The sequence below is a fragment of the Triticum dicoccoides genome, chromosome 7B (assembly GCF_002162155.2).
Source record: "Triticum dicoccoides isolate Atlit2015 ecotype Zavitan chromosome 7B, WEW_v2.0, whole genome shotgun sequence".
Taxonomy (NCBI): domain Eukaryota; kingdom Viridiplantae; phylum Streptophyta; class Magnoliopsida; order Poales; family Poaceae; genus Triticum; species Triticum dicoccoides.
Window position 1 is genome coordinate 735893193 of NC_041393.1, and position 25249 is coordinate 735918441.

General features: G+C 44.0%; 1 protein-coding gene across 1 annotated transcript; it reads left to right on the forward strand.

Moving 5' to 3' along the window:
- The first annotated feature begins 1137 nt into the window (after positions 1-1137).
- Positions 1138-12537, forward strand: LOC119338365 (mediator of RNA polymerase II transcription subunit 15a-like). The gene is made up of 10 exons (XM_037610677.1): positions 1138-1337; positions 1917-2028; positions 3303-3405; positions 6363-7574; positions 8470-8540; positions 9167-10609; positions 11175-11516; positions 11703-11888; positions 11968-12056; positions 12134-12537. The coding sequence occupies exons 1-10, from the start codon at positions 1192-1194 to the stop codon at positions 12330-12332; spliced, it is 3903 nt and encodes a 1300-aa protein (XP_037466574.1). The 5' UTR covers positions 1138-1191; the 3' UTR covers positions 12333-12537.
- Positions 12538-25249: the final 12712 nt, after the last annotated feature.

The window sequence follows — 25249 nt, forward strand, 5'->3', positions numbered from 1 at the left end:
ATGGCTTAGCCAGAGAATCAAGCCCCACCTTACTATCAACATTGTTTCAGGTGGTCAGAACACAAGAACAATAAGTGACTGCAAACAAAGAGGTGTTGCTGCATGTTGAACCGACGGAGAGATGAAGAAAACGTTGGAGTCCTCTAATCGAATATCCGTGTAAGTACTAGAATAAGTCTCATGTATTTTCATTCGGGAAGTTGGCTCATTTTCGGGGCCAGACTGCCAAAAAGTGGACAATGCTATTCACAAATTCTCATGACAAGCCATCTACCCCATTCGTCTTTGAAAGTGTGTACTTTCAACTTTTTTGAAAACTAAAACTTTTTTATGTTTGACCGTATTTATACAATAATAGACCAACATTTACGCCATCAAATTAATAGTATTAGATTCATGATAAAAATATATTTTTGGCATATACCTATTTCGTTCCACAAGCATTGATAAATATTTTTGCACAAACTCGATCAAATTTTAAGATATCTTGACCCTCCAAAATACACTCTTTTAAGGACGGAGGGTGTAGAGTCATAGCCATATCATTGTACTAAAACATATATTCCCGTGTATTTACTGGGATTGCATGTTTCGTTCTTCCAGCATCTTAACAAATTTCTACGATTTTATCGAACAAGTGTGGCGGTCATAATAGTTTTTAAGAAAAATAAATGATGCCTTCAATTAGTAAATACTCCCTCCGCTCCTAAATGTAAGTCTTTGTAGATATCCCACCAGGTGGACTACATACGGAGCAAAACGAATGAATCCACACTTAAAATGCATCTATATACATCCGTATGTAGTTTATAGTGAAATCTCTACAAAGACTTATATTTAGAAACGGAGGGAATATATATATGATATAAAGATTTTATTAAAAAAATGGACTGGCGCGGCAACTCGCAGGAAATACCCGACCACTGCTCAACGCGGCCCGGCCTGGGAACCGAAACTGAAACGCGCTATCGGGGTCGTATTTCCGATTATTTATTAATATAATCAGGTCGGTGGATTATATTATCGTGGACCGCGGCGGCCAGGCTTGACCACCTCGTCGCCGCCGTCCGGTCCGCACTGTATATACGAACCCAACCAGCGGCACCGCCTCCGCCTCCACAACCCATCCCCACCTCCATCCACCCCCTCGAGCCCTAGGCCAGCAGCGCACGCCACCCGCCGATCCGGGCCATGGACGCCAACTGGCGCCCCACCCAGGGCTCGGATCCCGCCGCCGGGGTCGGGGGCGTTGACCCGGGCGCGCCGCCGCCCCCCGCCGGGGGCGACTGGCGCGCCGGGCTCCAGCCCGACGCGCGCGCCCGGATCGTCAACAAGATGTAAGTAAGCAGGGACCCCCGATCGATCTGATCTGATTGGGTTCGCTTTCCCCCTCCTCCCTCTAATCCTGTCGATTCGATCCGTTATCCCCTGTTTTCGGGTCGGTTTTGTCGTCGGTCGATCTGATAGAGCCTCGATCCAGCCAGCGGTAACGGCAGATTCGCCCTCGATCTACGCACAGAGCGCCCAGTTTGTGCGCCCCTCTGTTCTTGATTACTCAAAATTCCCGGCTCGGGGGATTCGCCAATCAACCTGTAGCGCGCAACTGCTACGAATCCATCCAGCCAAATTACTTCAGCAACCAGATTAGAATTATATCTAATAACCGATTTAACACAAGTTTATTGGCCAGGAGGTGCGAATTTGTATGGCACAGAACATCATAGCGTTTGTTTCATCACGTGTAGCTAGGGCAAACCATTCTGTCAGTGCTGTTCCGGGACGCAGTTTTGTTCCTGATCTAGAGTTCCTCGGATGCTTCCATTTTACATCTCAGACGCAACGTGTTTTATTGCGCACAACCGCTGGAAAGTAATGCGCCCCCCTGAATTTATTCAAATGTTGTGTTATGCATGCAGAACGGAAACTCTGAAGAAGCATCTGCCAGCGTCTGCGCCAGACGGAGTGAACGAACTTCAAAAGATCGCCGTGCGGTTCGAAGAGAAGATCTATACTGCAGCAACCAATCAGGTAACTTTTTTGGCCTGTCTACTTCTCGGAGCAGAGCATACATTAGTTATGGGGTTTTCTTCTATTCAAACATAGTTTATGGTATGATAATACAGCAGAACTGTCTCCAATTGTTGTAGAAGATTTTTAATTATATCATGTTTGAGTGCCTTTAGCAGTTCCACCTTTATTTTTGTGCAACCCTGGGTGAATTTTTTCTTCTCCAAGTGCTAAAGTTTTCGCCACCTACTCTTGGGATTCTGATTTTTCTCATGCTTGAGAAAAAAAAATTATGTGCTGCCGGGAACCATTTGTTGGACATCCAAGTTATTTTTCACATTTAGTATATACATACATAATGTAAGTTAGGGCAAGTTCTTTAGGGCAGCTTAAAAATTAAGCTGCCTCTCTCCAGCTTTAAAAATAATCCGTCCTCTAAGTTTGTTGAGACTTCTAAATTAGCTATTTCATAACTAGTTTAGAAGCCCCAATGAACAAGAGAGGCGGCTTATGGGAAAAGCTGGGGAGGGGGCGGCTTATTTTTTATGCTGTGAAAAGAACTGGCCCAATAAGCTACTATATTTTTAATGTTACATGTTACATAAATGATAGGCCAAAACGCTAATTCTAATCTTGGTTATCATTTTCACATGTTGAATCTCGTACTGTACCTTCAGCGTCTGCTGTTAGTTACTCTTCCAATTCATGTTTCTATGCCACATGTCCATGCATCTGAATTTGTTATAGATGAAATAAAAGTATCTTATGTTGGAAGGATAGTAGTACCCAAGACCACGGGATTCACAGTGGTATAGAATCATTTTTCTCGGACTAAAAATCAAACAAGACCTTACTCCCTCTTTCCCTCCATTTGAACGGGCTTCATCCGAGTTGCATCTACTCCAGTCTGGTAAAACAAAACAAATTGTATTTATTTGGTTGGGGCGTACCATATCACTATGTCCATTTCGAATTTCTGTTCGTCTGGCTTATTTGTTACAAACATTGGAGCAATCTACAACTCTTCATCATATTTCCTAACTCAGTTATAGTGAATATTTGTTTAATTGATAAAGTTGTAGTACAGTGTCACTATCTTAATTTGGATTTACTGTTCATATCACTTATATGAAGCGATGTGTTTTGCTGCTTAGATGGCATTTATTGAATTCAATTGTTAAGAGCTGTAACACCTTCACTACCATGCTAAACTGCTTGCATCAGAACTGTTGATTGCAAGCCACTATTACTGATTTGGCATAGAACTTTACATCATTTTCTTTTCTATTACTCAGTCTGATTATTTGCGGAAGATTTCTCTGAAAATGCTCTCTATGGAGACGAAGACACAACAGGCTGCTGGAAATGCTCAAGTGATTCCAAATCAAAATAACTCCAGTAAGGTGTCATATACAATATACTGAGTGTTGCACAATTTGTCATCTTTGCTTGATTGTCAATATTTTATTCCATCAAGTGCTGAGATTATGTGCTTCATTGCATTAAATCACCCTCCCCTCTCCAGCATAATTTATAAGAATTTCACATCTAGCTTGTGTCATGTGTGCATTTATTGAACGCAGAGCGACACGGTAAGTGCCTTGGTTCAGTGGTCAGACCGCCGGTTCGGCGGCCCAATGTGTTGGTTCAAATAAAATATTATTGCGCGGTTTTTTAGTATGGTAGAAACAATGTTAAGTACGAAGATAACAAACGAAGTGCCTAGTTAGTTATTCGACCGAGGTAGTCGGCCTTGCTACCTTAAAGACAGTCCGATTCTTTGCACATACAGAATATTTTATTAACCCCTGGTCCAGTGCCGGTTTGGTTTGTTCAACCGGGTTTTCCCTGGTTCACATCAGGTTGCTCGGCTAAACAGCGGTAACCGTGAACTAGATTGGAACAGGGGGAACAGCCTTCACCGTGAACTAGATTGGAACAGGTCTTGGTTCTCGTTTATTCTGGTTAAACTAGTGTCTGGTCGGTTTTAATAATGATGCACGTGTCAGCAGTAGTATTGAAAAGGTTTATTTTTTAAGTTGAGCTATTGCAAAAGTTAACTTTTCAACATTGAACTTTGAAACTGGTTGTGTTTAACTGTGAACTACCAAATCAGTTTACTTTCCCTTTGAGCATCTCCAACGGATCCCCAATAACAGCTTCAGGTTATTGGGGATGGATGCTTTCGCAGATCCCCAATAAATCTCCCCTAATATTCTGTCTCTATGTCTCTACATACTTGTGCGAACACTATGAATACTTAAATACCACAGCACCATAATTTGAAACATTATGTTTCAGTTTTCAACAAGTTGCATCATTTCAAATCCACACTTCCCAAGTTCAAAATTCAAAGACAAATTCAAAATCAAAATGCAACATACGATTCACATAAACATGAAAATTGAACAAGAGCATCACTCGCTCCCATTTGCACTCCCACTCGCATCCCCTCTCATCTTTGATGCTAGAATTTGTGCTTTCATCAACTCAAGGTACTTGATTTGGTTTGGATCAAGTCTAGTGGGGTTCATGAACATGAACATGATCTTGCATTCTTCTCCATCTTTGCATTCACTTCCTCTCCAAGGACCCTCAACTTCTCTTCTTCAGTTGCCTCCTTGCGCTCCTCACATGCCACCTTGTGCTCCCACGTGGCCTTGACCTCCAACAACCTTGCTTCCTCTTCTTGTTTTTTCTTTGCCTCCAACTCTTTCTTTATTGCTATTATCTCTCTGACTGCCGTCTTCAACACAAATCCAGCTCCTCCAATGGGAATTTGTTGGTGGCCGTCGACAAGCTAGGAGTTTGTTGGGGCAACCCCAACAGGAGCTTCATCAACCTCAAGCTAAGTGGACAGTGAAATGCTATCTATGCCGACTGACTCGTTTATCATGTTGAGATATGATTGCTCACTACATACACGCAAACATAAAACTAATGAGCATTGTATCGACACCATGATTCATATTCTCAAACTTTGCATTGAATTTTATTCATATAGCAAAAACAAAAGAAATAAAAATAAAAATAAAAATAAAAAATATACATTTCGGGCGTATAGTCAAACACCTCGTGGGCATCGTCCATATCGATGTCTTCGCTGGCCGTGGTGCGGTGAAGAACGTCGTTGGGGTCGCAGTGAAGGAGGCTGGCGGTGGCATGGCCACTGTTGCCCTCTGCTTGTTTGCTGCCTCCCAGCATGTCGCCTCCATTCTCCCCCACGACGCCGGCGGGGACGGGACACGTGCTTAGCGGTGCTGTTGCCGGAGGAGGAAGGAGAGGGGCGCCGGGGTCCGATGGCTCGCGGCTGAGATGGCATCGCCACTTTGGATCAGGGCGTCGCAGCTCGGGTGGGAAAGGAGCAGTTTATTGCCGCCCACTATTGGGGAGGGTATTGGGAGAGGGGCTGTTGGAGCAGTATTTTCAGGCTGAATATTTGAAAAAACATTTATATATTTTTTAGGGAACTCAAAAAAGTTTATCTGGACTGGCTATTAAACAACTTAGCAACATGTCATCATTTGACTATTGAATCCTTCTGAATTTTCAAAATAATTAAGATTTTACCAATATATATGTTTTAATTTTTCCTTTTTTTTAATTTCAAGGATAACCTTTTTTAGTTAAGTTGCTGAGGTATATAGTGATGCCATAAGTCTACCATGTACCTTCTGAGTAAGCAGAATACCACATGTGATAGGACCAAGGGGTAAAAATGAACGGATTCATCATTTGAGGTTAAAAACAACTGGCTTCAGAGATGAAGGTTGGCAAGTGAACTTCTGCAACTGCTCAGACGCGATCTTCTTCTCAGCTTGCCTAAAAGAACTAACCGTTACTCCCTCCGTCCGGGTTTATTAGGCCCCCTCTTATGTTGGGCTAAAATTTGACCTATAAATTAAGTAAGAAAATGTAAACTATATGTCACAAAAATTATATTGTCGGAAAGCTCTTTCAAATGCAAATTCAACAGTATAAATTTTATAGCATATACTTTATATTTTACTAGTCTATAGATGGTCAAAGTCTAGCCCAAAATACGAAGGGGCCTAATAAACCCGGATGGAGGTAGTAGCTGTTAAATCAGTTGGTCAGCTCTCAGCTGTACTTACATTGACTCTCGTCTTAATGAAAAGATATGCCAACACTTATTTGCATGCTCTCTAAAGCAAATCACGTTGCCTGCCCTTTAATTGCTTTAGTACATGTTTTTTTTTCTAATGGAAAATGCAAAACGTCTTAATTTGATCTGTAAGATGCTGCTTTCAGCGCTTTCTGTGCCTGTTACTGTTCCGCAAGAAGTATTTGTTCACAAGATATTTTCATAACGTATGGTACCTTTTCTGAAACAGCCCCTGGACTTCCTTCAGAAGGCAGTAATCAAGCACAGCCATCAGCAATTCCCTTGATGTCTCAGCAACAGGCCAGGCAACCAAATACTACATCTGTACAAGCTTCTTCACTCACTAATATTGGACAGAACTTGCCAGGTGTCAACCAAACATCAACGATGCAGAATGTGTCTGTCATGCCACAGAACACAATGAATAATGGCTTGGCGCAAGGTACTTCACAAGATATTTATGCTGCACAGAGGCAAATGGCAGGAAGGCAGCAACAGCAACAATCACAGCAATTAATTTATCAGCAGCAGCAAATGCTGATGAAGCAGAAATTGCAGCAGAATTCACTCATGCAACCGCATATTCAGCAGCAGCAATCTTTGTTGCAGCCAACACAGATGCAATCTACACAGCAATCCATGATGCAGATGTCATCTGGCCTTCACCCTGTGCAGTCTACCGTTCCACAGACACAGCCAATGTCCAGGCAGTCAGTTACTCAGAGTGGTATTCAACAAAATCAATTGAATTCCGTGCAACAATCTGTGCCATCATTACTCCAGCAACCTCAGCAATCTGTTGGGAGGCAGCAGCAACAAGCACAGCCGTCCATGCATCAACAGCCTTCTCTGCAGCGTCAGCAGCCCAATATTCCTTTACAGCAGCAGCAGCAGCAACAGTTGATGGGACAACAACCAAATTTAGAACGAAATCAGCTAATTGGTCAACAGAATGGTGCTGTGGAGATGCAGCAGCAACAGAGGCTACCAGCTCAGTCAAATAATCTTCTGAATGTGCAGCAAACACAGCAGCAGATGTTGAACCAGCAGTCTATGCCTTTGCATCAGCCACAACAATTGGGCTCTCAGGCAAACATGTCAAGTTTACAGCAGCAGCAACAAAATCAACAGCAGCAGCGGATGCATATGCTACAAATGAAAGCTCAGCAAACGCAGCAACAACAGCATGCTCAACAACCACCAATGGGTTTGATGCAACCTCAGTCCCAACACAACCAACTTCAGCAATCGCAGCAACATCTTATGTCGCAGTTCCAGTCCCAGCCTAATCAACTACAACAGCAATTAGGGATGCAGCAGCAATCCTCCATGCAGCAAAGACTTCAAACCTCAGGAGGCATGCTCTTGCAACAAAATAACATGGATCAACAAAAGCAATTTATTCAGGCACAGAGGGGCCTTCAAGAAGTTTCCTCTAGTAGTAAGTTTTCACATATACTTTCATTGTAGATCCATCGTATGCTCTCATTGTTTTCCCTCTTCTTTTTCTCCGTGTTCTTATGTTTATCTTCCTATTGTGGCCTTACTTTCCTTGTGCAGTCTAAACTAGCTAATCGATCTGGACTCATAATACATACCCGTACATAGTATGCTCTTATTGTTTTCCCTCTTCTTTTTCTCTGTGTTCTTATGTTTATCTTCCTATTGTGGCCTTACTTTCCTTGTGCAGTCTAAACTAGCTAATCGATCTGGACTCATAATACATACATAGAAAAGTTTAGGGGAAAATGTGTGTTGCCCATCAAGACCCTCCATGCCTGTACTTATCTTGCCAACAATTACATCGTGGACCATAATACAATGTCTTTATTAGACTACAACCTGGATTCTTGTATCCTAACCCTTATTGAAGCATAAGGGCATTCCAGTGCATAGTATCTTGTGTTGTATCATATGCATTACTTATATCTTAGTGGTGTATCTAATGGAGCTTCCATTTAATATATTCTGTGACAAAAAAAGAATAATTATCTTGCCTTACCTGATAAGAAGTGTATCCAAGCTCTCTATATTGCGATGTTTTGTGATCAAGTACCCTCTAATCATCATGTTGACTAAACTGACCATGTTGATCTTCTGTTACTTCTGTTCACCACATTGGGTTTTCTTATCTGTTGATTTTTTTTTTCTGGAAATGCTACTTGCAATATTCATGATGACTAAGCTGGCCATATGGATCTTCTGTGATTGTTTGATTTGGTTCAAAAGTTTCCCAATTGCCCCTGCATTCCATCCTATAATGTGCTTTTAGCTTGTTATTTGGTGGCTTGTTCATTGTATCCTAGTACTCTTTGACAACCCTGCTTTTTATGCAGCATCTGCGGACTCCACCACTCAAACAGGCCTTGCAGGTGCAGGTGATTGGCAAGAGGAGATCTATCAAATGGTAAGACATGACACTGATATAATCCTTTTTAGCAACTCCCTTTTTGGAACATCCTAAAATTCGTAGAGAGCGCCCCCCTAGAACAAAGAGCTTGAGCACGCCGTTGGATGTTGAGGCCTTTTACTTTTGGTCCTAATGTTGTCCATCTCGTTTTCTTTTGGTCTGTGTTCCAACAAATTCATACAGCACAATAGTCTAGTGTGTAGATGTACTACATTCTGGCATTCTTCTTATAAGATATTCCCTCCATCCCAAAATAAGTGTCACTGATTTAGTACAAAGTTAGTAAGCGACACTTATTTTGGGACGAAGGGAGTATATATTATATGTATATATATACCGTATTCTGTGTGAATGTGTTGTATGGAGCATACAACCATACAGAGTATCTAGATGTAGCAAAGCCTCAAGGCAGTTAGCAATCTTTATTAAATGATTTTATTTAATGGGCACCATAGTTTCTTATTTTGTTTTAGATTTGTATACTTCAAAAAGCTACTTGAAATATCTTGCCAGTGCCATATTTGCTGACTTAATGACAAACAATGGTCTATTAGCTGTTCTTTTTTCATCTCTATATAGCTTTTGCACCAAGTTTATATGTATGTGGTCTTTGTTATCGACAGATTAAGAACTTGAAGGACCAATACTTTGCAGAACTCAGTGATTTGTCCAATAAGATATCTATGAAGCTACAACATGTTGACAGCATTATACCACCTCAAAAGCCATCTGAGCAGTATGATAGAATGAAGAACTTTAAAACTATGTTGGACCGTATATTACAACTGCTGCAAATTAGCAAGAGTACTATCCAGCCTGCTATGAGGGACAAGGTTCCTCAATACGAGAAACAGATTATCAGCATCTTAAATTCACAAAGAAGGAAGCCAGTGCAGCCACAAATACAGCAACAGTTCCAGCCACCTGCAGGACAAGCTCCTAATTCTAGCATTTTGCAGCAGCAACAGACTTCCCAGAATTTGCAGCAGCATGATAGTCATACTAATCCTCAAGCAAGTTTGTCAAGTATGAGCACTGGATTACAGTCATCTGGTGTAACTGGTATCCAGCATGTCCCTGTGCCTCCAACAACAAACTTCAGTGCCCCCACACAGCAAAATGGTACAAACATGCAGCATCAGGCTGTCTCTAATTTGGACGCTGCTCAAGGAGGCAATTTGAATTCTTTGCAGCATGGTTCGGTGAGTGGCGCATTACAACAGGGGAACGCTGGGCCGATGCAGGGAACAATGAATACACAACTGCAGACAAGTAGTAGCATGCTATCTCATAACTCGATGAGCACGATGCAACCTAATGGTAACTCCATGCAAGCAAATGCAAGTTCATTACAGCAGCTGAAGCAGCAACAGCAGGATCATCATATGATGCAGAGTCAGCAAATGAAGCGTCAGATGTTTCAGCAGTACCAGCAAAAGCAACAAATGCTTCAACAGCAGTTCCCAATACAGCAACAATTACAGAAACAGCAGCAAGTACAGATGCAGGTTCCACAGCTTCATGCTGGAAATGATGTTAATGAGTCAAAGGCTAGACAAGGAACTGCAGTGAAATCTGGAATTTATCAACAGCACTTGGGCCAACGCAGTAACTACTACAATCAGCAGTTGAAACAGGGTGTTCCTTTCCCAATTTCGTCACCACAAAACCTCCAAGCATCATCTCCACAAATTTCACACCATTCTCCTCAGGTTGATCAGCACAACCTGTTGCCATCTCAAGTCAAGACTGGGACACCATTGAATTCAGCTAACTCACCATATGTTCCATCGCCATCCCCATCTGTCGCCCCCTCTCCTATACCAGTGGATTCAGACAAACAACACTCCAATATATCATCACTTACTAATACTGGGCAGACTGGACATCAGCAAACCTCCCTAGCGCCCCAGACACAATCGATTGCTGTGAATACACCAGGGATATCAGCATCACCCTTACTAGCAGAATTTACAAGTGGGGATGGAAGTCAGGCTAACATGCCAACTCAAGTTCCAACCAAATCAAATGCAGCAGAAAGGCCTATGGACCGCTTACTTAAAGCAGTAAGTGTCTTGCCATTTTATGTTTACTGTCTGTAATTTTTTGTTCTTAATCAGTGTTGTTCTGAATGTATTGTAGAACTTGACTATTTTCAAATTTAGCCAGACTGTTCTGAAGCATACTGGCATAAAAAAATGATGGCCAAGAATGGGAATTTGATTATAGTAGTTAGATATATCATGCTCTTTTCTGGTCCACTTCAATTAATTAGTTCACATGATAAGAATGGTGCATAATCATTTTCGTCCTTACCATCTGAAGATTCTAAAGCATGTGTAACACGAAAAATACACTTCACTTTGGTCAATTAGTATTTCAGATGATAGCAATGCTGCCTATGCATGTCCATTCTTGCTATCCTAATATTTGAAAGCACGTGTAACAAAGAATTCAACTTGTTTCATTACTAGAGAATCCAGATTTGTTGTCTGGCAGTCTGTCCTGCTGTTGTGGTAGTATATAAGAAGCCATTTACATGATTCAGTTTAATGCTGTAAATTAGTTCATACATGGTCTTCTAGTTATTATTTGTTGCCTATTTCATGTTCAATGTCATGTCACGTGCAGTTGCGAACAACACAGCGCGAGTCTCTTAATGCTGCAGTTAGCGACATTCGATCTGTTGTCAGCATGATGGACAGGATTGCTGGGTCAGCACCCGGTAATGGCTCGAGAACTGCTGTTGGTGAAGATTTAGTTGCTATGACAAAGTGCCGGCTACAAGCCAGGAATTTCATAACAAATGATGGAAGTGGTGCATCGAAGAAAATGAAGCGTGATATAAGTGCCATGCCTCTCAACGTGTCATCAGCTGGAAGTGTCGACGATAGCTTCAAGCAAACATTTGGTGTAGATACCCCTGATCTACAGTCAACCGCAACCTCACGTGCCAAGCGGCGAAAAACTGAGGTATGTCAAGATTATCTGTTGAGAAATGAAGAGAAGATTTTTCTAACCAGTAGTTATACTTAAAGTAATGGCTATTTATTTATTTACCCTTTCCATAGAAGGGAATGTAGTAGTTCCTTTGACTCAGCTGTTGTTAATTGTTGGCTACCTTGCATTTATCCTGGCATTTGATTCATCTTTGTGCAGGTAAATCATGCTCTCTTGGAGGAGATCGAAGAGATAAACCAAGGGCTCATAGACACGGAGCTCCGTGTATGCGAGGACGATGATGAGTCACTCGCTGCCACATCTGAAGGGACAGTCATCAAATGCACATATACTGCTGTGGCAGTTAGTCCGAGCTTGAAGTCCATGTTGGCGTCTGCACAGACGGTAAGTTTTCAGAAGAACGCGTGCACACTCGATGTTGTGGACATCTGCTCATTTCTTCTTGTTGGAATAAATATTGCAGAGTCCGATTATGCCGTTGAGGTTGCTTGTTCCTGCTGGCTACCCTAAATGCTCCCCGGTGCTCCTCGACAAGTTTCTGGACGAACAAAGGTCCGTAGCCACTCTGCTCATTCATTAGTTACCAAAGTTTGTTTAGGTGAAATTGAACTAACTATGTTGTGCATCAGAAACTCGGACGACCTGTCTAGCAAGGCGAAGTCAAAGTTTGGCGTATTGCTGCGGGGCCTAGACGAGCCCATGTCGCTGCGAGAAATCGCAAGGACGTGGGACGCTTGCGCGCGCGGAGCCATTGCGGAGTATGCTCAGAAGAGTGGTGGAGGAAGCTTCAGTTCGAGTTATGGTCGCTGGGAGACCTGTGTAGTGTAGGTGATTGGTCCGTCTCTTATGGTTTGTCCTTGAGTTATGTAAATTATATATGTCCCGGCTGGAGACATGAACATGCGCAGGCGGCAACTTTCACCAAAATAAATAAATGATGACCTGATCAAAATAAATAAACGTTGTATGAACGAAACTTTGGTTAGATGTTCTTATAGACTGATGCTTATGGAAGATTCACATTGTTGGAATTCAAAGAATGTTACAAATGTAGTGACAAACAAAACTATATTTATCAAGTGGACATGCACAACCCAATTTTTTTAAAAAATTATCCTTGTTAACTGAAGTATATTTAAGGTAGAAATGTCTTTTTTCCTCTAAGAAAGAATAAAATGGCTCAGCTCTTTTTTTTAGAAGACACTGCCTTTTGCTACGTATGTGACGTAGTGGCAGCTCAGGTTGCAACTGCTCTCTCTGTCTCATAGTGTCTCATAGTGTAAGATGTTTGTTGACACTACTGTTTTACTTTACATTATGGGACGGAGAGAGTAGCTATAGCACACCAATGTGTGATACAGTGACCCACAAATGTTGGAGTTCCGAGTGTCTAGCTCTTTGCCGAGTTTTTCTTTTGGTTGGGCACTCGTCAAAAGGACCTCCTAAATTGAGCGCGGAAAAAACACTCAGCAAACTAGGATACCCAGCAGAGTACAGGCCAAAAAAACATCCACTGTACTGATGTCTATGCTTTTGCCGGTATACAACACTACACAAACTGTATTTCATTTTTATTTTTTTATTCCCCTTGCTTTCTTTCCTTCTCTTTTGTTGTCTTTCCTTTCCTTTTTTTTTTAATTTCCACTCTGCCGCCCTTTTTTTCCATCCCTCTCTCCTGACATGTCTGTTGATCTTTATGTTCATGGTTTTACTCCTTAATGTCTCATAAGATTTTGGTAAGTGCTGCCAAGATGAAGATGTGTGATAGCATTAGGGGGGTTTCAACAGTTCCTTTCAACAAATTAATCAAGAGAGCCACTAAATCGAGCTGGGTAAGATTTTTACCTACATTTTGGTACCCTGAAAGGAACCCGGGGTAAGTACGAGTAGAACTTCTGATGTTGTGTGACAGGTAAAAGTTGGTGTTTGAACTCAAAAAAAGGAGGCGCGCCTTAATACGTTACTCCCTCCGTCCGGAATTACTTGTCAAAGAAATCGGTAAAAATGAATGTACCTAAAACTAACATATGTCTAGATACATCCATTTCTCCGACAAGTATTTCCGGACGGAGGGAGTATATATGTACGCTTCTTAATACCAGTTGACCTCAAACCTCAACAGCGTGTTTGGCTACAATAGGAAAAAGGAATTGGGAGTTTCGTACTCCTCAAATTTTCACTCCCTACCACTAATTTCCACCAATCAAACATGCCGAGGAGAAACACAAATAAAGGAGGACCACACCCCAGAGTGATTATGCCTTGTACAACGCAAGGTGCTTAGCAAAATAAACTATTTTTTCTTAAACAATGATGATTATTTTTATGGAATGAATACTTAGTTAAACGCCTGCCCTCTATAAATAAACATTGATGCTTAAAAAAACCCAGCTCATTTTTCTAAGCACATCGCTAAGCTCCTTGCATTGTAAGGCCCAGGGTGCTAAACGAAGCCACTAGCGCGAAGCGGCAACGGCACAGGATGCATGTGCTAAGCAACCTAAAAAAAAACACACACACACACAGCAAAAACCTAGCTAGAGTTAAGATTGGCATGGGATTTCCCCTAAAAAAAGATTGGCATGGGATTTTTCCCACCAAAAAATAAAATAAAATGGAATGAGATTAGGGCTTACATCAGTAGAAAGCTAGAAACCTACTCCCTCCATTCCACAATACATACCTTCCGTTTGTCAAAATATAAATGTATCTAGACATGTTTTACACTAGTGCAGAACCGGGCTATAGCCCCGTTTCGTAAGGGCCTTTAGGGCATCTCCAGCCGTTGGCCCCCCCAGGACGCATACAAATCGCCCCCTGGGGGCGAGCCGGCGATACACTCGGCGCTGGGGGCGGTTTTGCGCCCAGTCGTCGCCCCCAGCTCGCCCCCAGGCGCCGAAATTGGCCCACTTTGCAGCCCAATTTCGGCGAATAAACGACCCATATGGGCGAGAATAGGCCCATATTCGGCGTGGTTTCGCCGTGTCTCGGCGTTCAATTATCAACACAATTATTCCTTATCACATATTTCATCACAGAAAAATTAAATACTTCAACAAAATACTACAACAACAAATAGTTCAATACAAATTATATAGTTCAACAAATAAAAACTCGTATTTCATCACGCGGCGTCCCCCTTGAGCCTCCATAGGTGCTCAATCAGATCTTTCTGCAGTTGATGATGCACCTGTGGGTCTCGGATCTCCTGACGCATACTGAGATAGGCAGTCCAAGTTGCCGGTAGCTGGTGATCAACTTCGGCTAGAGGACCCTGCCTGTAGTATGGTTCAGTGTCAAACACTGGGTCTTCTTGCTCGCTCTCGATGATCATGTTGTGCAAGATGACACAACAAGTCATGATCTCCCACATTTGATCTTTTGACCAGGTCTGAGCGGGGTACCGAACAACAGCGAATCGAGATTGGAGCACACCAAATGCCCGCTCGACATCCTTCCTGCAAGCCTCCTGAACCTTCGCAAACCAGGCGTTCTTGCCTCCTGCCACAGGGTTTGAGATCGTCTTCACAAATGTCGACCATCTCGGATAGATGCCGTCAACTAGATAGTACCCCTTGTTGTATTGGTGCCCATTGATCTCGAAGTTCACCGGAGGAGAATGGCCCTCAACGAGCTTGGCAAAAACAGGAGAGCACTGCAGCACGTTGATGTCATTATGAGTTCCTGACATACCAAAGAAGGAGTGCCAAATCCAGAGGTCATGTGTGGCTACCGCCTCAAGCACCACACTGCAACCGCTTTTGGCGCCTTTGTACATCCCCTGCCAACCAAATGGGCAGTTCTTCCATTTCCAATGCATGCAGTCGATGCTTCCAAGCATCCCAGGAAATCCTCTTGCTGCATTATGGGCTAGGATCTGAGCAGTGTCTTCCGCATTGGGTGTTCTCAAGTATTGTGGCCCAAACACTGCCACCACTGCCCGACAGAACTTGTAGAAACACTCTATGCTGGTGGACTCGGCCATGCGCCCATAGTCGTCGAGTGAATCACTGGGAGCTCCATATGCAAGCATCCTCATCGCTGTCGTGCACTTCTGCATGGAGGTGAATCCAAGAGCGCCAGTGCAATCCATCTTGCACTTAAAGTAGTTGTCGAACTCCCGGATGGAATTCACAATCCTGAGGAAGAGCTTTCGGCTCATCCGATAACGGCGCCGAAATGTTCTCTCGCCATGAAGTGGAGCATCGTCGAAGTAGTCGGAGTAGAGCATGTAGTAGCCTTGCAGACGATGCCGGTTCTTTGCTTTCACCCGCCACGGCGCCGAGCCACCTCGACGCGGCTTTTCATTGCTCGCCAGCAGCTGGGCGAGGGCGGCGAGCACCATCAGATGCTCTTCTTCCTGGACGTTGGCCGCGGCTTCCTCCTCCAGCAGCGCGGCGAGCTCTTCCTCCTCATCCGAGTCCATCGCCGAGACAGTCAAAACGCTGAACACCTTGCGCTCGGTGGGCGTGTACCCGCCGTTAAACCGCGCCTCCGCGGCCGAAAACGGCGGCCGGAAACGCCCAGCTGCTGCGGGAGGGGCTGCCGCGGCGAAGCGCTGCTATTTTCCGGCGGGGAATGGCTATCTAGCGGAGTAGGCCGGCGGCCGTCGCTGGGATATAGCTAGTGGTGGCCGAGGGCGCGGGGGGTGCAAGGCGAGTCGGGGGAAGAAAACCTTGACTTTTCCCCTGTCGGTGTGGGCCAGGCGTGCTTTTTCCTAGCGCCGGAGCCCCCAACGGCTCCCCAGCGCGCCGGGTTCGGCCTGTGACCGCCGGGCGGAAAAAAGGTCCGAACCGGCGATTTTCGGCGTCCTAGGGGCGCGACTGGGCCGTTTTTTCGGCGCCGGCGCCGAAAAAGTGGCCTGAGGGGGCCTGTTGGGGGCGCGGCTGGAGATGCCCTTAGTGCCGGTTCTATAACCGGCACTAAAGGGTGGGGACTAAAGGTGTCCCCCCCCTTTAGTACCGGTTTGGCTCGAATCACAGCTAAAGGGCTACCACGTGGCACGAGCCAGGGCCGGGTGTGGGGAGAGCTTTAGTATCGGTTGTTGTTACCAACCGGTACTAAAAAGTTTGGGGGGTTTTGGTTTTATTATTTATTTTTCTTTTAATTTTGTGTTTTCCATTTAATTATTTTTCGTTTGCTGGTATTTTACGATACTACATATTGTGGACAGTATGCATATATATAACTAGAATTTCTCGTAGAACCATATAAATTGTGAATAGTGTTCTGTCAAACGCGCGTACCCATAGCTATCTATCAGTTTTGGTCCTTTCGGACATCATCACGCGAATGTTCTCGAAAACGCAATATGCACACTGATCTCTCCCCTGCGCCTGCTTCAGGGCCTTTACGAGAATAGAATTTAATCAGATAATAATTAATCAAGCATGAAAATTAATAGTATTGAAACTAGAATTAAAGAGATGCACTATTGTAGAACCGGGCTATAGCCCCGGTTCGTAAGGGGCTTTAGTGCCGGTTCTATAGCCCGGAATTAAAGAGATGCATGGTAGCTAGCTAGTACTACTTAATTAATTATACCTTGGGTCAAAACCAATACATCTTTTCTTTCCATTCGCCTGGAACCTCTTTCGAATTCCTGAACTTTGCCCAAGCCCTGCCCGCCGGCAAAGAAAATGAATAAACGAGTTATTAAATAGTTGATATCAGGAAATGACGAACTAAAGAGGCCGACATATAGTTAATAATGATTGAAATTACCTGTCGACTATCCCCTTCATGGTTGAGTAGGTGTGTTTTTCTTTAAGTAGTGAGTCCAGTACTTCAACTGTTCCTTCGTCAACTTTAATGATTAACAAGTTCCAATGGTAACTGCATGCACACAACTTTGCATGTATTAATTAAGCGGACATGTGCATAACACTCATCAACTACCCTAAACCCCTATACACTTAATTATTAACATCTAGGTAGCTAGTAAGTAAAAAAAGAATTTGTAGTACAAGACAGTGTGACTCACGTGTAGTTGTAAGGAAGTAATATATGTTCATTGGTATTGATGCGCTTCAAGAACTCTAGCATGTTTTTCTCTACTTCTTTTTGATACCATTCATATGTCCATGTTTCTTCATTAATAGCTTTTTTCATTTCATACATCTTCATCCTACATAATACCACAGAAAAGAATATAGTGAGGATAATTATAGGTAATGATCGATCAATGAGCACTACAGCTAGCTTGAGACTTGAATTACAGAAAGAAATCACTTACAGACAATACAAACTGACGATGGATTTGTCGAGTGCGTCTTGATGGAATAACTGAAATAGTTCAGAATACTCAATGGACATAGCTAGCTTATGGAAGTAATACTCTTCCTTGACTTTCACCATGAGGCCCTCTCGATTGTTAATCTTGGTAATTTTCATGTACCAATCATGCAATTGATACATTCTCGTTGGGAGGTTCTTGACCTCCTTAGGCCTTACCAAAGGTTGGTTGCGGGCATATTTCCATTTTATCTCCTCCTCTTCAAGCTTAGGCATGGGCTCAATCTCGAGGAGTTGTCCAATAGTGATACCGAGCATTTCAGTGTTCCGTCTATGCTCGTCGGTTATTACCAGCTGACGGACGCCGGTACTCTCATGTGTTGGTACAACAAGCGGGGGGATCGATTGCGCCGCCTGTTCTCCTAGTTGGGGAACGGTTTTCCCGCATTTTTGGCCAGCTGCTTGGCTCGAGCTCGAGCTTGACCCCTTTTGTCATGCTCGATGTGCCTTCCTGATTTGGCGCTCATAGTCTGAGTCAACATGCTTGGGAGCTGGTGGTCGCGCCATACGAATAAAGTGGTCAATCTTCTCCTCGGGCACTTTCTCCCTTGGCGGCGGTGCCGGTTTTGGTGCGAAATGGGCCTCCACTTGGGCCTGCACTTTGGCTTCGTTTTGCTCCTTGGTCATGTCGTAAGGCCTCTGCGGAAGAGGCGCGAGGCTTTTTGGACCATATTGAAATCGCTTGCCTCCGCATGTACCTCCTGTACTACCTCGACTTGTAGCACTACGCACCATAGCTGCGGCGGCTCTCTTCCGCGATTGCTGAGGCAGCGGAGATGGCTGACGCGGTGTCGAACTTGGAGGAGTGGCACGCGTTGGTGGACTTGGAGGAGGAGGAGTGACCTCACACGTTGGCTGAGTTGAAGCGGGAGGAGTGGCCTCAAGCGTTGGCTAAGTTGAAGTAGGAGGAGTAGCCTCACGCGTTGGCTGAGTTGAAGCAGGAGGAGTGGCCTCATGCGTTGGCTGAGTTTAAGCAGGAGGAGTGGCCTCACGCGTTGGCGGAGCGTGAGTCATCTGCTCCTCGTCACCTCCTGGAATTTCAAGCTCTAGCTGACGCGGTGTCGGTGGCCTTTGAAAGATGATGCAATCCTTTCTCCATAGGATGATACGATGTATGGCCTCTCTCGGTGTGTAATCCTCGTCACCTCCAGGAATGTCAAGCTGTAGCCCCGAATAATGGTCCACCACCTCATCAACCACGACACGAGCATAGCCGGTTGGAATCGTTCTGCAATGGTAGGTTGCTCCGGGGGGATTTGTATAAGCAACGGCGTCCACCGCCTTCATGGATATGTTCTTTATTTTGAAGTGTAGCTCACAGCTAGTGTTCTCCATGATGTCATCCACAAGGTATCTATCCAGTAGTGCGTCGCCCGGGGCGGAACCCATGCTACTTCTCGGCATGGATGGTACGGTTCTATCTAATGCTAGATCATTCGCTAGCTGCGGCCACTGCTGAGACCCCCTTTCCTGGCTAAGCAAGTCGATCTGCTCCTGCTGCCTCTGCAATTTGAGTGCCAAGTCCGCGTGCGCTGATTCTAGGCCTTGAAGCCGTTCTGCTTCCTACTTCCTCTGCTCGTCCTCCAGCTTCTTCTTCTCCTCCTCCATCTTCCTTCTCGCACGGCTTCTGTAGTCGGCGTTCCACTCACAAAAGCCCTCATACCACGGAACAACGCCCTTGCCTCGTGTTCTTCCCGGGTGTTCAGGACTTCCCAGGGCGCGCGTAAGCTCGTCGTTCTCTCTGTTGGGCATGAACGCCCCCTTTCAAGCTTCTTCTATTGCTTCAACTAACTTTTCATCGGCTCCTTTAAGACATGCCTTCTTCGAAACCAAGCCTGTCTTCGGGTCCAACGCCCCCCATGCGCATAGAACCAACTTCTGCACCTGGGGGGCCAGCTCAATGTAACTGGAGTGACCTGTGCAGCCAGCATCTCTTGTTTAGACTTATCCCACTTAGGCCTTGCCACCGCGTAGCCACCTGGCCCCAGCCTATGGAATTGCTCCTTTTTTGCGGCATTAGCCTTGTTTTTTCTGGACCGTTCCTTATATAATTCCGATTCCTTGAATTTCACGAAATCGTCCCAGTGTTCTCTTTGGTTCTCTAGTGTTCCCTTGAATTCTGGAGTCTTCTTTCCTGCTTTAACGTAGTCCTTCCATACAGTTTTCTTGTGGTTGTTGAATGCAATTGCCATCTTCCTAAGAGCAGCGTCCTTGACTTTCTCCACATCTGCAGGTGTGAAATGATCTGGTAGGGTGAAATGTTCCATGAGATCTTCCCAAAACACTTTTTTTGCTCTGTCACCGACAAAAGTAAGATCTGGACGGGGCTTTGATGGCTTTTTCCATTCTTGAAGGGAGATCGGGAGTTTGTCCTTCACAAGAACTCTGCACTGATGAACGAACTTGTTCGCAATGTTCTTAGGCGCTATTGGTTCGCCATTAGTTTTGATGGCATCGATGTTGTACTTTACACCCTGCTTCAACTTTTTTCCCCTTGCCTCGCACTCTGCCTGTAGAAGATTTGCTCGATCCAGAGGGCTGAAAAGAAGAAAGATCGATTTGTTAATATATCTTCAAATCATTTAAAACATGTGATGATCACCAGATGCCTGCTTATATAAATATACCTCGCCGGTCTCTGTTTTATCAAGATCAACATTTTCGTCGCCATCATAATCATTAATTTCTTCGCCAACATAATCCATGACTTCATCAATTCGGTTGTCGCAATCGAATATCATATCATCACCCTCCCCGGTATTGTTCAGATATTGGGAGCCGTCATCTTCTTCATTTCGATTATCTGGCGCGCGAGGGGAGCGTATGATCTCGAACAAGGCCTCTTCTCCCTCTCTGCCGGTATTGTCCGCCATAGCTTTTATTTAACAAATCCAGAAGAAATATAAAACAATTTAGTATTCAAATTACAATATGCATGCATGCAATCAATAAGAGGAAATCCTGAATCAAAGTACATAATATGCATCGTCTCGAATAATATATAATCTCGAATACATCATCTCGAATATTATATATCGAATACATCACTAGCTAGCTAGCTAATAAAGATCGAATACCACAGAATAATCTAGGCCACTCGCGATTCCTGAGGCGTGGGCGGTGGACACCCAAAGAGAAGGAACCATCACATGATCATAGCTCCGGTCATCTCCCCAAAGACCCTGCCAGGTATTGGAGAACCTGACGTCCATAGCAGCCATGTAGCGACAGACGTGCTTGTCCTCCTCCCTGACACAACAACGCACCACCTCCGGCGGGGCCGGCTCCTTCCTCACCGAAAGTGGCCCACGGGAACGCCACCAAAAGAGCTCAGGGTCGACGACGGGACCCGGGTTCCTCACCAAGCGGCGAGCCCCTGAAGGTAGCACCTCCCAGTGCCAGCCCGGCGGAGCCCAGTCCCGGACATGGGTCCTCTGAAGCAGGACGTCGTCGCGAACGGTTCAATGACGAGGATGTGGGCCGGGCATCATCGAGAACAAATACTATACGATGCAAAAGTAACATTTTTTAAATGATTGGATTGTGATTTCTTATATGCAAATTCTAAATTTGTATACCTAAAATTATAAGAAACTAAAAACTAACATTTCTATAACAATCTGAAATTAATCTAATTCATCTAGCTAAAACTAACATTTCTAAAATTTCTGACATTTCTATAACATTTCTATAACATTTCTAACATTTCTATATACTATTTTACATTAATCAAATCTAATTAATTAATTCATCTAAAACTTTGTATGAAAAACAGAAAAACAGGAAAACAGAAAAAACTAAAAACAGAAAAAATGTGTGAGTGTGTGTGTGTGCGCGCGCGGCCGGCGGAGGCGCTGGCGCGGTGGATTGGAGGGAGGAGAGGCCGGGGGAGGGGCTCACAGCGCGCGTGGGCGAGGTCGAGGCGACGACGACGGCGAGGTCCAGGCGACGGCAACGGCGAGGCGATGTCGATCCAAGGCGACGGCGACGGCGAGGCGAGGGGCCGGACGGCCATGGCGCGGGACGGGGCGACGGAGACGGCGACGGCGCGGGACGAGGGCGGCGGTGACGGGGCAGAGGAGAAGAAGCAGAGGGAGAACTGACAAATTTTTTTGAAGTGTTTTCTTATATAGAACCTACCTTTAGTACCGGTTGGAGCCACTAACCGGTACTAAAGGTCTGTTTTGGCCAGACGAAGAGGTGGGAAGCGCACCCCCTTTAGTAACAGGTGGTGGCTACAACCGGTACTAAAGGTACCCCCTGTAGTACCGGTTGTAGCCACCACCCGGTACTAAAGGGGGTGCGCTGGCTCCAGGTGGTGCGCAAGTTTAGTCCCACCTCGCTACTCGAGGAGCACCGAGGCCAGTTTATAAGCGTCGAGACAAGTTTTGGAAAATATAAAAAATACTGGCGAAAGAATCAAGACCAGGGGGCCCACACCCTGTCCACGAGGGTGGGGGCGCGCCCACCCCTCCTGGGCGTGACCCCTGTCTCGTGGGTCCCTTGACGCTCCACCGACCTCAACTCCAACTCCATATATTCCATTTCACGGAGAAAAAAATCAGAGAGAAAGTTTCATCGCGTTTTACGATACGGAGCCGCCGCCAATCCCTAATCTCTCTCGGGAGGGTTGATCTGGAGTCCGTTCGGGGCTCCGGAGAGGGGGATTCGTCGCTGTCGTCATCATCAACCATCCTCCATCACCAATTTCATGATGCTCACCGCCATGCGTGAGTAATTCCATCGTAGGCTTGCTGGACGGTGATGGGTTGGATGAGATTTACCATGTAATCAAGTTAGGGTTTGATCCCTAGTATCCACTATGTTCTAAGATTGATGTTGCTATGACTTTGCTATGCTTAATGCTTGTCACTAGGGCCCGAGTGCCATGATTTCAGATCTGAACCCATTATGTTTTCATGAATATATGTGTGTTCTTGATCCTATCTTGCAAGTCTATAGTCACCTATTATGTGTTATGATCCGACAACCCCGAAGTGACAATAATCGGGATACTACTCGGTGATGACCGTAGTTTGAGGAGTTCATGTATTCACTATTTGCTAATGCTTTGTTCCGGTTCTCTATTAAAAGGAGGCCTTAATATCCCTTAGTTTCCGCTAGGACCCCGCTGCCACGGGAGGGTAGGACAAAAGATGTCATGCAAGTTGTTTGCCATAAGCACGTATGACTATATACGGAATACATGCCTACATTACATTGATGAATTGGAGCTAGTTCTATGTCACCCTATGTTATAGCTATTACATGAGGAATCGCATCCGACAAAATTATCCATCACTGATCCAATGCCTACGAGCTTTTCACATATTGTGTTTCGCTTATTTATCATTACCGTTGCTACTGTTACCATTTCTATCACACTACTTTGCTACTAAATACTTTGCTGCAGATACTAAGTTATCCAGGTGTGGTTGAATTGACAACTCAACTGCTAATACTTAAGAATATTCTTTGGCTCCCCTTGTGTCGAATCAATAAATTTGGGTTGAATATTTTACCCTCGAAAGCTGTTGCGATCCCCTACACTTGTGGGTTATCAAGACTAATTTCTGGCGCCGTTGCCGAGGAGCATAGCTCTATTCTTTGAGTCACTTGGGATTTATATCTGTTAATCACTATGAGGAACTTGAAAGACGAAAGAACCAAGATTTTGCCCTCAACTACGAGGGGAGGTAAGGAACTGCCATCTAGCTCTGCACTAGATTCTCCTTCTGTTATTAGTAAGCTTGCGACACCTAAACCTGCTACTGTTATGAATTGTGATATGTTGCATGTTATTGATGATACCACTTGTGCTATGCATGATACTTATGATGAAACTACTTCTGTGCGTGATACTACTTTGCCATTAGGTGAATTTCTTGATGAACAACTTGCTAGGGCTAGAGAGAATGAAATTATTGAAGATGCTATTATTGATGATAGTGATGATGAAAGTTCTCCCCCTGATTATGAATTACCTGTTGTTCCTGAGGGTTATGTTATGGAAGAGGAAGCTGCTAGAGCTATCTTTGCTTGCAAAGGTAGATGCGATCTTAAGAAGTTATTAGCTAAATGGAACCAGCAATCTCTTAATGCTAGAATGAAACCTGACCCTGCTTTTGCTACTTCAACTATCTTTGTTACTGATAAGGATTATGAATTCTCTGTTGATCCTGAAATTATTACTTTGGTTGAATCTGATCCTTTTTATGGCCTTGAATCTGAAACTGTTGTGGCACATCTTACCAAGTTGAATGATATAGCCACCCTGTTTACTAATGATGAGAAGTCTCGCTATTATTATATCCTTAAGATATTTCCGTTATCACTAAAGGGTGATGCTAAAACTTGGTTTAATTCTCTTGATCCTGGTTGTGTGCGTAGTCCCCAGGATATGATTTATTACTTCTCTGCTAAATATTTCCCTGCTCATAAGAAACAAGCTGCCTTGCGGGAAATATATAATTTTGTGCAAATCAAAGAAGAGAGTCTCCCACAAGCTTGGGGGAGGCTTCTCCGATTACTTAATGCTTTGCCTGATCATCCGCTTAAGAAAAATGAAATACTTGATATCTTTTATAATGGACTAACCGATGCTTCCAAGGACTACTTGGATAGTTGTGCTGGTTGTGTTTTTAGGGAAAGAACAGTCGACGAAGCTGAAATACTATTGAATAATATGTTGACTAATGAAAATAATTGGACTCTCACCGAGCCCATTCTTGAAGTAATTCCTGAACCAATTGAGCCAACTCTTGAGCCTATTCCTAAACCCACTCCGAAGAAGAGAGGTGTTTTATTTCTCAGTCCTGAAGATATGCAAGAGGCAAAGAAATCAATGAAAGAAAAAGGTATTAAAGCTGAAGATGTTAAGAATTTACCACCTATTGAAGAAATACATGGTCTTAATATACCGCCTGTTGAAGAACCACATTGTCTTGATAACCCGACACAGGTAGTAAAGGTAAATTCTCTCTATAGATATGATAAAGTTGAAATCCCCTCTACTAAATTTCGTAGCCCATGCTTAGATGAATTTCATGACTTTATGGCTAGACAAGAAAGTTTTAATGCTTATGTTGGTAGAGAATTAAAGAATAATGCTTTCGAGATAGGACGCTTGGGTGATTATATGGCTAGAGTTAAAGGTGAACTTAAACTCATTAGCAAATATGCTTTTATGGTTGCTACTCAAGCTGGGCAAGTACTTAAGGCTCAAAATGATTTGCTTGATGAATTAAATAATAAAAATGACTTTGATGTTAGAGTGACAACTAGAACTGGTAGAATGACTCAGGAACCTTTGTATCCTGAAGGCCACCCTAAGAGAATCGAGCAAGATTCTCACACAAATAACTTAGAGGCACCGAGTTCTTCTAAGAAGAAGAAAAAAAATGATAGGACTTTGCATGCTTCTAGTGAACCTGTTGTAGACACACCTGAGA